This window comes from Eumetopias jubatus, unplaced genomic scaffold (assembly GCF_037043125.1).
Source record: "Eumetopias jubatus isolate StellerSeaLion01/CBP00866 unplaced genomic scaffold, mEumJub1_p1.0 scaffold_9, whole genome shotgun sequence".
NCBI classification, from domain to species: domain Eukaryota; kingdom Metazoa; phylum Chordata; class Mammalia; order Carnivora; family Otariidae; genus Eumetopias; species Eumetopias jubatus.
The window spans coordinates 127,256,843-127,274,453 of NW_028274815.1; the positions used below are offsets into that span (position 1 = coordinate 127,256,843).

Here is a 17,611-nt window from a genome sequence, read left to right on the forward strand (position 1 = left end):
ACATCCGGTGCCCTCTCCACCTCCACTCCTCTCAGCCATACCAGCCACCCTGCAGCTCTTCCAAGCATGTCAAGCTCAGAGTGAATACCCCAGGGCCTTTGTACCTGCTGGTCCCAGTCTAGGATGCTCACCCACTTCATGTCCCCATAGCCAGCTCTTCATTCAGGTCTCAGGTCAAACGTCGCCTCCTGAGAGAAGCCCCAGCATAATCCCAGTGAGAGTAGCCACCCTCACCCCTTGAATAATCTCCATTTTTGGTTCGTTCCTGGGTTTCGGCACCAAAATAAATAAATAAATATAAAAATAAAAAATAAAATAAAATATCCCCATTTTGTTCCTTTCCCATCAGTGGTCAGCAAATGGCCTGTGGGCCAAATCCAGCCCATCCTCTGCTTTTGGTTTGGCCCATAAGCTGAGCATAGTATGTACATTTTTAAATGATTGAAAAAAAAATCAAAATATTTTGTGACCCACGAAAGCTAGATGACCAGGGCGTACCCGGGCCATGCTGAGGTCGCACGCTGCCCAGCCCACCGCCCTAGCCACGGAAAAACTGTCCCCTCCCCTCTCACTCACTGTCTTGCAAAGACCGACCAGGATTTCCCTTCTGGTTGCTGTGTCCCTGTCAATAAATTCCAAGGAAGCGGACTTCCCAGGAAAGGTGCCCGCTGGGGGCCCTATTTATCATGTGCCCACCACCTATGGAGAGGTCCTTGACCGCCTGTGCTGGGTCATGCAGACCGGACACGGCCATCCCGACCCGATGGAAAACTGCAAATTTGAGGACGACCAAGCCATTTTTCCAAAAACAGTTTAATTAAAAAAAGGTGAAGAATCTGAAAAAACCGGGGGCAGGGGAGGGGCGGAACCCAAAAGAGCATACTGTGTGAGTCCACTGGCTCAGTCACAAAGAAACACCATCATCAAAAAAGATATTTAAGTTTAATACAAATTTTATACAAAGAAAATGTGAAAAAATACTTCCATATGCTAAAAGCAATTATGCTTCACAAATAAGGCCAGCTAGGCTATTTTTTTTTTTTGACAACTGCAATTCACAAATGTTCTTTCTCTCTTTTTCTTCTAATACTCTCTGTGTAGTTCTTCTCTAATATGGGTAACTAGCTGGAAACTGTACACGGTTTGCATCCTCTTATCAACAATGAAGAGAAAGTAAACAGGACTAAAATGTACAACAGAATGTACTGGAATGATATTGTACAATTAATTTTCTCATATACATACATCACCTTTTGCTTTGTTCAATGCTTTTTGTTTTACACAACATACAAAATGGTACTACAGTGCGCGTACTGTGACAGCACGGCCGGTGTCTTGCTTTCTCTCACACTGCCTCTGTTTCATGCTTACATAAAAACGTAAAATTCCATCGTATAAATAATACATACATGCTTCATCCCAGACTCAAATGTCCTCTGCGTGCATCTTGCCTTTGAGTGCTCGCTTCCAAGAAGCACGGCATTGCTTACCAAGTATGTGTGAGTGTGTTTAAAAGGAACCACAAAGCAAAGAAAAGATTTCTCTTTGTTTCAGAGCTTATGACTCTTCAAGCTTCCTCTGTCCTCTCCTGCGGTGGAGCTGAGCGGGACTTGTTTCCGTCTTCTGGAAACAAGGGCCTTTTTTCTTCCCTTTTAGGAGTAGTCATCACTGAAACCACACAAAATAAACTAGCTTCTCCAGGTGGCCTTCCGGTCCAGAGAGCTTGCATTGTATAACATAGGAACGTAGTATCTGAAAGGGGCCGATGGCTCCATGGGATGTACCCACAATTCCTGGTCCCGATGTGCTGCGTAAAGACGCCCGAACACCAATGGGTCGCATCCCCCCGCAGCGTGCACGGATGAGGCCTGTGTACCACAGCGACCCCAGGGCCCGGGCTCCATGCCGCCGTGACAGAGGGGCCGACCGACCAGCCCTCCTCCAGCGTCCAAACATTCTTTCCGTTACTGGGTTTATTTTTTTCTAATGGTTTTTCTTTTTCTTTTTTTTTATAAGTTAAAGTCAATACAAATATAAAAAGGGGAAGGTATTCTAGGTTCAAGGACATCCACAAATTGTACATCATTTACACCTAAAGCATAGGTTTCGTGTGGGTCCAACAGTCCTCAGTCGATGCCAATGCAGGACGCTATGTAGTGTAGGCTGCCCTCTGTGCCAAAGGCGAAGGCCAAGTCCGCGCGCCTGGTGCTCTCCAGTCTGAAGGAGGCTGCTCTCCAGTCTCACGTTTCTTTGCTGCTTCCTATTGCCCTGGTGTCTGGTTTTTTTTTCCTCCATGGCGTGGGTGGCTTGTGTCGTGACTTGTCCCTAGTCCCAGAAGGTGTCCAGCCGAGACTCTTTCGGGAGGAGACTCTTCGAACTGGAACTGGTGTTGTGCTCGGAGCGTGCGGGTCCTCGCTTCTCGTCACTGCTGCTCCAGCAACTAGACTTACTGCTCCGGGAGTGGTCTGCAGGAGAAAAGCAACAGAAGGGGAGGTTGAGCATTCCCGCCGGCCCCACCGAGGCGGAACTGCCCCACCACCGGGCCCGCGCCTCCTCGGCGGGTCGCCCCTCTGCCCTCCTGCTCAGGGCAGCGTGGCCCGAGCCACCATCCGCTCCCCAACGTGGGGGCATCTCCAGAGCACAAAGGTAGAACGACTTCTCGTTTTGGGATTCAACAGCTGATCAGAAAAACAGGAGGCCATCACGTGGTGGAGAACCAAGACTGGTGAGGAAGGAAGTGAAGTGCCAAGGGAGGCAGTCCTTACGCGGCACCTGAAACCGTGTGTCCGTATCACACGGCGGATCGACACCAAGCACCTCTTGGACGCTTCTGTGTCCAAGCGCGGCTGCTGGAAAGGGGAACCGAAATGTGGCATTCGATTGACTTCCTTCTATTGGTGGAGTTTCTTTAGTCAATTTATAGACAACTTGAAAAACAGACTATAACCAAACCACCTGAGGGAGAGGATCACAGAGGAGAAGGATCGAGGGCCAGCTTGGTTAAGTCGAGCTAGAAACAAGATACCCAGCAAGCACAGGCTGGGGGTCACCAAAGGACACAGAACCAGAGAGAAGACCGAGGACGGCTTTGAGGAGACATGGACCACAAGAAGCTAAACAATGGCTGTGGAAGCTAAGAGGAAGCTGAAGAAAGAGCCAAACAAGGGGTCTGTAAGCTGTCGTGCTGCTCAGCTCAGGCAGGCGTGGCTGATGGCGAGAGACCCATCAGCACACCACCAAGACCCCATCACATCACACCCTGATCTTCTGACAAGTTCAGAGAGGCTGGGATGAAACTTTGTTTTTAAATTTCTTGAGGTGAGATGATAATATTTAATTGAAAGAAGCCAACTGTCAAGCTCAGAGACAGAATGAGAATGAGTGAGGAAGGGACCAGAACAGAGCTGGGGGATGACGGTTCTCACCGCCTGGTAAAAAGGAATGCGAGTGTTTAGTCACGCGTTCTGGTTTTGGAAGATAAGTAATAAAGAGAAAGATAAAAATCTCCAAAGTAATGCGTTCACCCAGGAGAGACTTCTTTTTAACCATCTGCATCAATGACCAAAAGAACAGGCAGTATTCCGGTAGACAGAACTGGGATCCTAAATCCAGCTCTTCTTACTCATTCTTCCTCATTTTTTTTTTTTTAAGATTTTATTTTTTTATTTGAGAGAGAGAGAGTGAGAGATAGGGAGCACGAGAGGGAAGAGGGTCAGAGGGAGAAGCAGACTCCCTGCCGAGCAGGGAGCCCAACATGGGACTCGATCCCGGGACTCCAGGATCATGACCTGAGCCGAAGGCAGTCGCTTAACCGACTGAGCCACCCAGGCGCCCTTTTCTTCCTCATTTGTGAAACCTACACGGGATGGTTCCTCAGGAACGTCTCTGGGGAGTGGTCAGCTGGTCATCATCCAACGGGAGAAAATCCGACAACAATGCAGTCAAGTGAAGGAACCTGCACCACAGAGCCAGGCCAGCCAGCCCCAGGTCTCTGCAGGACCCCGCTCCTCACGCTAACAGGACACAGGGCTCTCTGGCTGGTATGGCCAATCACTGCAGGGGAGAATCGGTGTTAACCTAGGACCCTTTCTGAAAAAACAACAAGGATGATCCCTTCCAGAAGCCAAACTGTACACTCTGGCTCTCGTTTCCTACTGCAGTTTTCCATGGCCCTGCGAAGCACAGCTAAGAAGCACAAGGCAGAGCAAGCCTCATCGGTCAGAAAACAGAAGACACGCCCACAAAGGGAACCGCACACACAAGACACGCCCACAAAGGGAACCGCACACACAAGACACGCCCACGAAGGGAAACGCACGCACAAGACACGCCCACGAAGGGAAACGCACGCACAACGAGCCTTCTGCAGGCCAGGAACGATCCCGGCAGCTTCGGGGACACAGGGTCCTACTTCCCCTTGTGGGCTGGGTAGCCGGGGCGCGGGCTGCTGGGACGGGGCGCTCGGGGCATGGGCAGGCTGCTTACCACACCCGCCGGGACCCGAAGAGCTGGTCCAGGCAGCCTCGGAGACCGTCAGGGAGCTCGGGGGGGCCATGACCCAAGCACCTGCTACTTGTGTCCGTCAACAGGCAACCCGCCGTAATCAGAACTGTGAGCCCTTCTCCAACCGGAGGCATTCACGGGCACTGGCGCTTTTCTACTGTGCATGTTAAGCCGCGGGCGGGGTCACTGGCCACACAGCACGGTGTGACGGGTGGCGGCAAAGGTGCACCGACGACATAAAAGCAACTTTGTGAGCGACAAGTTCAGAAGCACGTCGAAAGCACAATTCTCCGAACCACTAGTTCTGCCCACAGCCTAATTCAACCAGGGAAACAGGGGCCAGAACCAAACTGAGGCAGAGAGCATCACCCAAGGGATCGGGATTCTTGAGGGGGATCATAACTCCTCTACCACCAAGGCTGACTGAGGACCGGCCGGGCGGGGCAGGTGAGGAAGGCGCCGTGGTCAGGACTGAGGAAGGGGCTACAGACGAGGTATCGAGGGGCCAACTCCTCCGCCACGATGACGGGATCCTAACAAGTAACATCTGAAACCGAGGAGTCAAAACTTAAGTGATACGAAAGGGCTTTCAATGACATGAAGGGTAAGGGGTCCGCTGAAGAGCTTGGTGCAGAAATCAGTTAACTGAAGGCAGGACAAAAGGCAAAACAGAAACTGCAGGAGAAGGGACAGCTGGGCCTGAATGGACGCATAATCCCGGCAGCCCAAGCACCTCAGCAACAGCCAGCCAGCTCCGGACTGCGGGAGCCCGGCCTCAACGTCTCCGGCTCGGCTGCCAGGTGCCAAAGAAGACCCAACTGCGGTTAGGGACAGATGCACCTGCTCTCCACCCTGAGGACGGGAGGTCCCAGCGGAGCAGAGGGCCGGCTGGACACGGCTGGAGGAGGAGGGGCAAGGGTGGAGGGCAGCTGCCGAGGGAGGGGACAAGAGACGCCTTCTCTAGTGGACAGAACCGGAACAGAAGAGTGCACGTTGTTGTATTTGACCCAGGGAACCCCTAGAGCACCTAAACAGTGACATAGGTCGTCAGGGAGGAGGGGGAGAAGAGAGGTCATCGATGAGCCCAACTCTCATCTTCTAAAGCTGGAAGTCAACAAGCAATGTGGAAAACTGACCTCCAGAAACAAAAAGTACAGGGACATCCGTTATCTGTACGTAAGGAGGTACATACCAGACGCGTCAGTGGGGACTGGGCCTAGGAACGATCCTTCTCTGGACCATTTTATTTTCTCTAACTATATGCATGTTTTGCTTTAGAATCTCAAAATTAAAAGACAGGCAAGCAGCAAGGAAGGGCATACCCCCTACTAAAGCTGCTTTTCTCCCTCCGGCTGTGCCCTCCTCTTCCTCACCCGCCCAGCACCAAGAGCCACTCCGAGCTCAGGAGTCCCCAGGGTTTCAGAGCCCACTTCCGTCGGCGAGATTCCACCCGCACAGCCACCAACAGCAAGAGCCAGCGGAAGAAATACGACGTATGAGGAATTCGAAGGGGCAGCAAACAGGCTTTTGCACAACCTCCAGCACAACGTTTTGTGAGAAACGGAGGAAAATGGAAAGATGCAAGTCTGCTGTCCTGACCAGGCCTCCGGGCACCTCCTGCTTACGCTCAGGGATGTCATGGGAACACTGCCTGAAAATACTTTTCTTCCTCCAATCTCTGACAGTGAGCTCCGGGGTGCTCCGCCCCCCCTTTGCTAATATGCCTCCCGTCCAGCCTCGTCCCAGGTCCTAGATGTGGACACCTCCTGAGTTCAGCCCCGGGTGCACCTCTTTCTTTAGCCAAGACCTGCCGAGACGGTCCCTTCTGCTGGGGAGATCCTGGGACTCTGACCAATCCCATCTTTGTGAGACAAGGTCTCAAAACGCCGTTTAGAATCAAGACGTCCACAGTTCTTCATGGCTCAGAGCTCAATGGTGACCGCGCGGAGACAGAGACCACACGGCAAAAGCACAGGAGTAAGAAAGCAAGAGAGACAGGATGGAACAACTCTTAGACAGACATCTACCTGGGCTGGGGAGGAGACAGGTTGTGGGTTGTGCTGTTCAACACGGTAGCCACTAGCTACACGATGCTACTTAAATAAAGTAAAAGAAAATGGTAACTTCTGCTCCTCAGCGGCCAGGTGTGTGAGCAGCTACCATAGGGGATAGCGCAGGCAGTACAGAATGTTCTAGGGGACAGCACTGCTCTAGGGGGAGATGCAAGGTGTCAAGGAAGGAACCTGGAAGTACAGGAGGATATTTAAACGCCATGGAGGGGCGCCTGGGTGGCTCAGTCGTTAAGCGTCTGCCTTCAGCTCAGGTCATGATCCCAGGGTCCTGGGATCAAGCCCCACATCGGGCTCCCTGCTCGGCGGGAAGCCTGCTTCTCCCTCTCCCACTCCCCCTGCTTGTGTTCCTGCTCTCGCTCTCTGTCAAATAAATAGATAAAATCTTAAAAAAAAAAAAAAAAAATGCCATGGAAAGGGGGCGCCTGGGTGGCTCAGGTGGTCAGGCATCTGACTCGGTTTCAGTTCAGGTTATGATCATAGGGTCATGAAATCGAGCTCCGAGCCCTGCTCCATGCTCAACAGGGAGTCGGCTTGGGGATTCTCTCTCTCTCCATCTCCCTTTGCCCTTCCCCCTACTCGTGTGCTCTCTCTCTAATAAATAAATCTTTAAAAATAAATAGACGGGCGCCTGGGTGGCTCAGTCGTTAAGCGTCTGCCTTCAGCTTGGGTCATGATCCCAGGGTCCTGAGATTGAGCCCCCCATCGGGCTCCCTGCTCTGTGGGAAGCCTGCTTCTCCCTCTCCCGCTCCCCCTGCTTGTGTTCCCTCTTTCACTCTTGTCTCTGTCAAATAAATAAATAAAATCTTTAAAAAATAAAATAAACTAAAAATAGACAGACAGCTAGCTAGCTAACTGCCATGGGAAGGAAGCAACTGAAAATAAGACATCTGTCTACAAGAGGACAGGGAGGGAAAGGCCAGAGCAGCTATGTGGAGGTCTGAAGGCCGGGGGGCTGGAAGGGGGAGGGGAGGGGGGCAGCGCCTGGCTGTGTTCCTCTGAAGGAACAGGCAAGGCCACGGGCTGCCAGCGACGGCGCAGGGCAAGCCGGGAGGTCTGCAACACAGCAGAGAACTTGGGAAGCTGCCCTTGTGGCGAGTGGGTACAGAGGCTGCTATGCAACGGATCTGGTCAGACGAGCAGGCCGATGAAAACGTCTGCTTCTCAGGTTAGTGGTCAAGATGTGTGCGTGCATGGTGGGATGAGCGTGTCCTCCTGCGCAACCTTCTCCGGCCAACCTCTGACGCTTGGGTACAGGCGAGTAAAGGAGGGATGGCTGGGGTCTGTCCAAGGTAGGGTTCTGCCAAATGGACATACTGAGAAAACCAGAAGCCAAGGGAGGCTGGGTTACATGAGCAAGGGTGCTGCTGGAATGAGCCATGGAAATGAAGCTGGGGAAGGAGGAAGGAAGGAAGAAAGTGAAGAAAGAAAAAAAGTAGGTCTGGAAGCGGGGGCGGAGGGTGGGGGCCACGTCCACAGCCCCGACGTTCCGCAGACATCAGCGCCTTATTAGTTGAGCCATCCAAAACTGCCGACATTCAATCATTTTTGACTTACAATGTCATACGGGTCAACCTAAGTACTCCCAGCACCGTGGGTGAGACCATGTCCGGAGTCCGAGAAATCTGGACTGAAGTCCTGGCTCTGATCATCACTCACGGAGTTACTCGTGCATGTGACTTGACTTCGCACGGCCTCAACATCCTCATCTGCATAATGGAAATAGTAACTTCTCTCACAGAAGCCGGGAATAAGCGCGCTAAGGTTTCCAACTGCTTCATGCTCTTCCGTAAGCATCAATTAAGCACTCTTCTGACTTCCCCTGGAGTCATCTGCCTAGTTCACCCCTAAATCCCCAGCCCTAGCCAGGACCTGGCCCCAGAGACACTCGACGAATTCTGATGCACCTCCCACCATCTACAAATGGCCTAGTGCCACGCATCCTCCTAGAATCTCAAGTAGAACTCAGGATCCTACCCTCCCGCCCTCCTCCTGCCCCGTCCTGTCACCAGACTCCTCAGGGATTATTCTCTATTCTCTGCTGCCACCCACCCAGTACCAAGTCACCAGCACCTGCTGGGGCTTCTGGCCTCCTCTCTCCAATGTGAAACTTCCTTTCCACCCACTTGGGACACCCGTGTGCTCCAGGTCAGGGGTCCGCCAACGATGGCCCACGGGCCGAATCCAACCCAATGGAAAAAGATTAGAAAATACAGATTTTCCTTGGACCACAGCCACTTGTGTGTAAACTCAGGTACCGTACATAGGATGCATGTCTGCTTTCATCCTACAACAGCAGAGCTCAACAGCTGTGACGCAGACCAGAGGGCCTGCAAAGTCTAAGGTATTCACTGCGTTGACCCTTTACGGAAAGTCGGCCAGCCCCTGGGCTGGGTAATACCTCAGACATGGAATGTGATCATCCCCCAACCATGTTCCTGCACACAGTCCTCCTCATGCCAGCAGATTCGGTACAGCAGTCAATGTCCCCAGTGCCGCTCTGAGCCCTCTCCCCTGCTCCAAAACCCCAACAAGGGGGGGCAAGCCTCCCCCGCCCCCCGCCACCCCGTCAGAAGCGATGCTTCCCCACCCTGGCCTCTCTCCCATCACCTTCACAATTCGGAAACAGCCACAGTCCTCGTAACATACTGCTTATTCCATGTTTTTATTTTAAGCTCATTTTAAAATTAAAAAACAAACTTTATATCACTATCTACATCATTAACAGAAAATCAGTAACACGTGCCACAGACAGGGCAACTCTACAAATAAACATAACGAAACCAAACTGCAGTATGAACGTCTAGATAGATGCCAAGTCTGCTCTGTCTTTGTTAAAAGGAGAAACTAGAAAATATCAAAGAGGTGCAAAAGGCATCTTAGCACTAAACTGAACTGTTCTCGGGGATTCAGTCAGAGGACTGGAGGGAAGGGAGCAGGGTACGACTTTTTCAACAGGCAGTTCAATCAGATTTAATCCCAAGTTCACCTTCTCCCTAAAGTCGGCTTGTGCCACTCCCTTTTACCGCCTCCCTCAATCTGAATCCCACTCCCCAGCCCCTCCGGGAAATCTTCCCCAGCTACAGATGCTAACAACAGCACTTCCTCCTCAGTGCACTGAATATATAGAAGGGAAGTAACATGTTTAGTTATCAGCTAAAGAGAATCATCCAGCAGACAGAAAGATCCTGGAGCTAAGGGACCCTGAATTATGCAAATTGTCCTCGATGGGGGCACCTTCTGTGAACCCTCTGGAATCACCCAAAACTGGTTTAGGAGGGGATAGGAAAATGACCCTTCGGGCTAGAATGGAGGACAGCTCAAACCCCACAGAAGAGAAAACCTAAAAACTTAGCCCCAGAAAATACCCCAAAACAGCCTACCAGGTCATTCCCCAAGAAGAAAGATTTCTACAGAAAGATCACCCAACTCAAAATTTTCTTTTCTCTAAAGGCTCACGTGCCCTCTCATGTGGGCGTTGGGACCTCAGGAAAAGAGTTCCAGATGGTTTCACTCACTGTGGTCATTTCCCTGAGGGCAGAAGAACTGCCCGACCTAACATGCACACCTTCTACCCCACCCCAGGTCAGCAACAGAACCCTCCTTTCGAATGAACTTTTATGCGGAACCCCAATAAACAAAACAAACCCAGGGAAAAACTGATCAGTTTGGAGAGGTGCCTGAAAGCTGCCTTGCCCGGCCACTCCCTCACCCCCCAGTGACCTGCCCAGGGCACCCCCAAAGATCCCTAAGGATCCACAGTGGATGGAAAACCACTGCCATAAACCCTTAAAAGTTCTCCCTGAGAAAATGGCTTCCCCTCTGCCCGGGAGGAGTCGTGAGAGCACCGTTCACCCACCAGGGGGCAACATACCAGAGCCTTGGTTGGAGCCTAAGAGAATGGAGGAGGGCGTCTCCCTGGAGCCAGAAAGGTCGAGGGTCTAAAAATACAAAAAGAGAGAGATGGACACAAGGCACGGGGGCCAATGTAGCCCCCCAGGGAAGCCTAGGGATCCATGGGGGTGGAGGCCAGGTCAGCGGGGGTGGCCCTACACCTGTGCTCCGTCTCCCAGAATGAACAGGCTGGAACCCAGTAACAGGGTGGCCCCTTACTCAACTCTACAGCCTTAGCTTCTAGAACATTCACTGTTTCCTCAACTTCCTCCACTGACATACCTACCCTCCAGAGTTTTGCCCACATCCAAAGAGGAGGTATATTCCTTCAAAAGGATTATCCAGCTCACGTTTATTTCACATTAACCACTTACCAGGCAATATTATCAATGAAATCAAAGGGTTTGGATGGATGGCATAAGGACTTACTCTCGTCTTAATACACATTGAAATAAATACATAATGACTACAAATGTAAAACATTATCAATGTGCCACCGAAAATAACTTCTGCATACAATCCATGTGACATACACCACACACTGGGAACTAGGAGGTGCCACCTTCGCTTTCCAATACGGCAGCTACTAGCTTGATGTGACTATTTATATTTAAATTAATTAAAATTGAAATTGAGAGTGCGAGTCTTTGCTCTCACCAGCCAGGGTGTGAGCGCTCAGCAGCCACATGATGCTAGTGGATGCCATGCTGGGCAGAGCAGACACAGAACGTTATCGTCATCACAGAAGGTTCTACTGGACCACAGTGTTGTAGACTTTGAGAGTCCCCGGAGAGCAGCTGCCAAGTCACACAAACGTCCACTCGGGCTCCACGTCCCTCCGGCCCGGCCCACATGCCCACTGGTGAAAAGCAGCTAAGACTATCAACCCCAGCAGCAGGCTGCCTTGACCACCTTGCAGACAAAACCTCCTACCCACGTGGGACTTGCAGAGGTGGCAGGCATGGGGACGGGTCCTGAGACTCCGTGTGGCCCGAAGTGTTGGCATCACTGGCCAAAGGCGAGCGGCTACTCACCGACCCGCTGTCCTTGCTTTTCTCTGCCGACGTCTCCTTGTCTTTCGAGGTGCTGGCTGTTTCTGGAGGGGCTGCCTGTGTGCTGGAAGAGCCCCCCTGTGATGACTTGTTTAGCGTTTCTGCGCTCACCTCGGCATCTGCTTCCTGCTGAGGAGCCGTAGCTGGGGGGAAAGGGAGAGAGAAGCCACGTATGAGCCGAGCGCCACGGCTTCCAGAACGGCAGGAAGCCCCTCTCTGCACCGAGCCCAGAACAACGCTGACCCACCCACCATCTGTAACAGAGGCAGCTGCTGCACAGTCCCGCCCAAGGGCTTTTCCAGTTTTCTAGAAGCCGAAATTCCAGACGTAGTGTGAAAATAGGTTAATTTTTAACAGTTCATTAATTCAAGTTTTATGAAGTCACTGTGGAGACGAAAGCATGGTGGGAGAGCAGATGAAGCCCATCAGCAGAGCCAGCCTGTCACCACTGATTTAGAATTACTCATTCCATAATTTCTCATTTTAGTCCTATTTTAGCCCCGTGCACTTGCTTCCTTCCAAAGCAAGGCAGGGAAATTCACGTGAAAAACATGGTGTCTACGGCAGAGAGTTTCTAGAGAAGGTAGAAGCTTGGAGCGTCTGAGAGGAAGTTCTGCAAGATGGACATTATAATGCCACAAAGAAAGGAACACGGAAGGACATTTTGGCCATCTTGTAACAGGGACAACAAAAGGGTCGTCAGACACATTCCAGAACTTAAGAGGAGAATTTAACTCCCCTGCAGGAAGAAATTTAAAGTAGCCATTAAGAAGACATCTCCCTAAAGGTAAAAGGACCCAGCAATGGATGGTTCAATATTGCCTTTTTTAAAATAACGAAATAACAGAAGATCTGCCTAGAGTAGGAGTTGGCATACTAGCACCTCCTATTTTTGTCAATAAAGTTTTATTGGAACACAGCCACGCCCACCACTTACATATTGTCTAGGACTGCGTTCTCTCCAAATCACAATAGAGCAGTTGCAACAAACCACATGGCCCACAAATCCAGAAATATTTACTCTGTGGACCTTTCATAGGAAACGTTTGCCAACCTCTGGCCTTGGGAGTGCTTCTCGATCCTGGTCACTCACATGTCACCTTCAAAAAGTTCGCCAGTCTAACAGACACACTACCTTACTTTTTTTTCTTTTTTTAAGATCTTATTTATTTATTTGACATAGAGAGACACAGCGAGAGAGGGAACACAAGCAGGGGGAGTGGGAGAGGGAGAAGCAGGCCTCCCGCGGAGCAGGGAGCCCAATGCGGGGCTCGATCCCAGGACTCCGGGATCATGACCTGAGCCGAATGCAGACGCTTCACAACTGAGCCACCCAGGCGCCCCCAGACACACTACCTTATTAACTATAGCATTTTTAATTAAATGAATTATTTTTTTTTAAAGATTTATTTGACAGAAGATACATAGTGAGAGAGGGAACACAAGCAGGGGGAGTGGGAGAGGGAGAAGCAGGCTTCCCGCTGAGCAGGGAGCCCAATGCGGGACTCGATCCCAGGACCCTGGGATCATGACCTGAGCTGAAGGCAGACAATTAACTGATTGAGCCACCCAGGCACCCCAAGTGTCCAACTCTTGATTTCAACTCAGGTCATGATCTCAGGGCCATGAGATCGAGCCCCGAACTGGGCTTTGCGCTGAGCGGAACCTGCTTGAGATTCTCTCTCTCCCGGGGCGTCTGGGTGGCTCAGTTGTTAAGCATCTGCATTCGGCTCAGGTCATGACCCCGGAGTCCTGGGATCGAGCCCCGCATCGGGCTCCCTGCTCCGAGGGAAGCCTGCTTCTCCCTCTTCCACTCCCTCTGTTGTGTTCCCTCTCTTGCTGTCTGTCTCTCTTTCAAATAAATAAAATCTTAAAAAAAAAAAAAAAAAAGATTCTCTCTCCCTCTGCCCCTTCCCCTGCTCACCCTCGCTCCCAAAAAAAAAAAAAGGAGGCTAAGCATATAAAGCTAGTATCTGTCAGAAATAAAAGCTAACTGGGCGCCTGGGTGGCTCAGATGGTTACGCGTCTGCCTTCAGCTCAGGTCATGATCCCAGGGTCCTGGGATCGAGTCCCGCATCGGGCTCCCTGCCCCTTGGGGAGCCTGCTTCTCCCTCTGCCTCCCTCCCTCTTTCTCCCTCACTCTCTGTCTCTCACGAATAAATAAATAAAATCTTAAAAAAATAAAAGAAAGAAATGCTAACTGTAAAACCTAACATTGAAAATATTACTAATGAATTCTAGCTGGACAGTGTGTCCTGCTGGAGGCTCCTAGCCTGAGGGCTGCTTGTTCTGTGTTAGAGAGGACAAAGATAGTTCCAAACCAACATTTCTTCCTTCACATGAGAACTGGGAATCCATGTTACTTAAAGTTAGGAGACCAGTATTACTTTAAAAACAGGATTTCTCAACTTTAGTGCAATTGGCCATGTTGGGCCAGATCATTCTTCATCGAGGGGGGCCGTCCTGTGCATTATAGGATGCTTGGCGACAGCCCTGGCCTCTCCCCTCTGAATGTCAGTAGCGACCGCCTCGATTAGGACGACCACAACTGCCTGCAGTCACTGCCAGTGTCTTGGGGTGGGGACCAAAAATCACCCCGCTGAGAACCACTACGCCTCACATGAAACTACACTCAGCCCAGTAACAGAGAGGAGGCCAAAAGTTCAAACAGCTGTGCCTCACGTGTTGGCTCGGTGTCTGCACGAGACTGGCAAGGGACAGGCCAACCTGGCCACACCAGTCTGCCCTGGGGGCCTGTGGGCCAGGGGGGAGCCGAACGCCCACCCCACCGGGGCCTGGGCCGGGCTGCACCCCGCGTGGCCATACCTGACTGGGTACAGGACTTCATGTGCTCGGGCCAGTGAGCCTGCTGGCAGGGGTAGTCACAATAGCTGGTGTTCCAACAGCAGTAGAAAATGGCCTCCTTCTTGCAGTTGGCACACCACTGCTTCTTCTTGGTCTCGTCCACCGCCTGCTGCTTCTCCAGCTCCAACTGCTTCTTCACCTCAGCAATGAGCCGGTCCCGCTCCTGCTCCAGGCTCTGCCGCATCTCCGCCATAGTCAGCTCTGACAGGGGAGGAAGGAGGACACCAGCTTCATCACCAGTCCCCCGGCCCAGGGCAGGGAGCCTTTCACACCAGGTCAGAAAGGGAGTCCAGGATATGGGTTCCAACAGACACGGGTGCGGATCCTGGCTCAGGTGTCTCGGCTGTGTGAGCCCCAGGCGAGTAAGCTAGCCTGCCTATGCCCCAATATCTGCAGATAACCAGAGCCCTGCCGTGATTCTGCGGGAAGTCCTCAGAGAAATCTTCAAAGCAATTTCCACTAAGCTCACTTTGAATTTTATCATCAGTGTGTTTGCAACCAAACACTCAAAAGCACCCAGCATATACGTGCAGGTGCTGTCCTGACCACCTTGTATCAACTTGCTTCATCTTCACACTAACTCTGTGAGACAAGCCCACCGTAATATCCCTTTCACGGATAAGGAAACTGAGGCACACAGCTAATAAGGACAGAGCTGGCCCTGGAACTCGGACACGCTTTCTATTTAGTGTGTTCAGTGGCAGTGGGTGAAATCTACCACACAGGATCTCGTGATGGATCATTATGGTTGATCAACCATCAAACCACTCAGTCTGCTGATACTTCCTCCTGTCACTTGAGACAAGAAGTCCATGCACAGTTCACCTAGGGGTGACCTGCACGCCAACAGAAAAATAAAGGATCCTTTGATCGTCAGAATTCTCTCCCTGAAATCAAAACACACACACATACACTCCCCCCCCCCCCCCCCCGCAAAACCACGAGTGGCTCAATCGGTGAAGCCTCCGACTCTTGATTTCGGCTCAGGTCATGAGCCCTGCATCAAGGATCCATGCTGGGCGTGGAGTCTGCTTAGGGTTCGCTCTCCCTCTGCTCCTCCCCACCCTGGCTCTCTCACACACGTGCGATCTCTCGCTCTCTCAAAATTAATTAAAATTTTTAAAAGGCACCAAAAAGGAAATTAACCCCTTGCACTTGCGCCAGACACAGCCTCTCCGTCCCTCACTGCTGCCTTTAACGAAGAGCCTGCAGACCACGGCAAGTTCTGGCCAGCCCTCGTGTATTTTTTTTCAAACGTGCAGCCAATTATTTAAAAACAGAGAGATTCTGCATAAAAATAGATTCCTTGACTTTATTAGAGAAACAAGAAGGCACAACATCCAACTAAACTCCCTCCATGGCAACACGCTAAGGGACAGAGGGCTAACTTCCCCTGTCGGCTTCCTAAGGATTTGCATTTGCAATGCATGATTTCAACACGCATCACCTGCGAGCAGGCGGGCACACCTGGGCCTGCCTCCCTAACACTGGGGACCCGAGCCAGCATTTGGATTCTGGGGCTGACACTACATGATGGTCTGAAGGAAAATGCTCTACCTTTGCGGGGAAAGCCTTTAACAACATGGACACAATGGCAGGCCAAAACAGCACTCAGTCTGAACCAGGGAGCAACAAAGAAGCTTCCTCCACAGTGTGGGGCACAAAGGAGGTGTTCGAGACTTTGTTAAAATGCCCAATATTCAACAGGTAGGAGGAAACATCTAGAGCCACAGTGCCGGAGCCTGAATCCCAGCTGTCAGACTCCAACAAACTTCCTCAATGTGTCCATGCCTCACTTGCTTCACCTGAAAATGGGGATAGCAGAGCCCTTTCTCAGAAGGGTTTCCAGGGGAATTAAATTCAAAGTTAATTCATGGAAAAGTACTTAAAACAGTTCCTGGCCCAAAGTCCAGAGTTCAGTACACGGAGTTACTGCTGTTGTTACTATTTAGCTACACATGTTGGGATCTTGAAGAGAAAAGAGGAGAATAACCCCTCACACCTGCTCTTACACCTGATTCGACTCTCCAGGATTCTGTGGTCTCCCCAGTACTGGGACATCCCCAGCCTACTGCAGACTCAATTCAAACCCTGGACCTGCGTCCAGAGCTGCATAGGAGCTCACACCCCAAAACCATCCTCAGTGCGGACCAAGCCGCCGGGCCTCACCCAGGTTGTGTTTCATTTCAGAGAGCTCCTGCTGGTGCAGCCACTGCAGCTTGTCTATCTCGATCCTCAGCCTGCGAATCTGTAACGAGGGGGAGTGGGACTCTTAGAAGGCATGTCTGGGTGGCATTCACCAGCAGGGCTCAGAACTTGACCTCCAGCTGTAAGAGTCAATGCCACATGGTGGATCGAGGCGTAGGCAGCCTAGCTGCTGCAGTCCAGAGAGGTGGGCACCAGTGTGTTAACCCAAATTCAAGAGGAATTCTGTTTCCAAAAACAAATACAGTTGACCCTTGAACAACGTGCAGCGGGAGAGTGGTTAGGGGCGCCAGCACCCTCATGCAGTCAAAAATCTACATGTAACTTTTGACTCTCCAAAAACTTAATAGCCTACTCTTGACCAGGAAGCCTTACCAAAAACATAAGCAGTTGATGAACACATACATTCTGTGTATTAGATACTGTATCCGTACAATTAGGTAAGCTTAAGACAATGTTAAGAAAATCACAAGAAAGAGAAAATGCATTTTACAGTACTGCACTGGAAAAAATCCACATATAATAGATGAGCACAGTTCAAACCCATTTTTCAAGGGCCAACGATACAAGCAGTCCATCTTTTCCAAGAAATACTGGCTCCAGGAAAAGCCACTTCAAGTAAAAACAAGCAGGGGGCGGGGGGGAGGGGTCTGGCTGGCTCAGTTGCTAGAGCATGGCGACTCTTGATTTTGGGGTTGTCCCACACTGGGCAGAGAGTTTACTTTAAACATGAATGAATGAATTAAGTAAAAACAAGGACCAGATTTTCGTAATAAATTAAAACATAAAAGGTTTGATTAGAACTTTGGTCTAAAAAAATGAAACTAGGGGCGCCTGGGTAGCTCAGTTGGTTAAGTATCTGCCTTCGGCTCAGGTCATGATCCCAGAGTCCTAGGATTGAGCCCCACATCGGGCTCCCTGCTCAGTGGGGAGCCTGCTTCTCCCTCTCCCTCTGCTGTTCCCTTTGCTTGTGTTCGCTCTCTCTGTCAAATCAACAAATGAAACCTTTAAAAAAAAGAAAGA

General features: G+C 51.0%; 1 protein-coding gene across 7 annotated transcripts in view; it reads right to left on the reverse strand.

The window, feature by feature from the left end:
* Nucleotides 1–794: 794 nt before the first annotated feature.
* Nucleotides 795–17,611, reverse strand: part of ZMYND8 (zinc finger MYND-type containing 8) — a 123,992-nt gene continuing 107,175 nt past the window's right edge. For 5 of the 7 annotated variants that reach the window (XM_028121869.2, XM_028121865.2, XM_088026785.1 and 2 more), the window contains 5 exons: nucleotides 16,553–16,631; nucleotides 14,345–14,584; nucleotides 11,501–11,661; nucleotides 10,447–10,513; nucleotides 2,241–2,465 (listed from right to left, as the gene is read on the reverse strand). In XM_028121869.2, coding sequence (XP_027977670.1) covers nucleotides 2,326–2,465; nucleotides 10,447–10,513; nucleotides 11,501–11,661; nucleotides 14,345–14,584; nucleotides 16,553–16,631 — 687 coding nt within the window. In that variant the 3' untranslated portion in view covers nucleotides 2,241–2,325. Of the gene's footprint in view, nucleotides 2,466–10,446; nucleotides 10,514–11,500; nucleotides 11,662–14,344; nucleotides 14,585–16,552; nucleotides 16,632–17,611 lie in introns of all 7 variants that reach the window. The other 2 variants (XM_028121868.2, XM_028121866.2) reach the window with 1 other exon arrangement.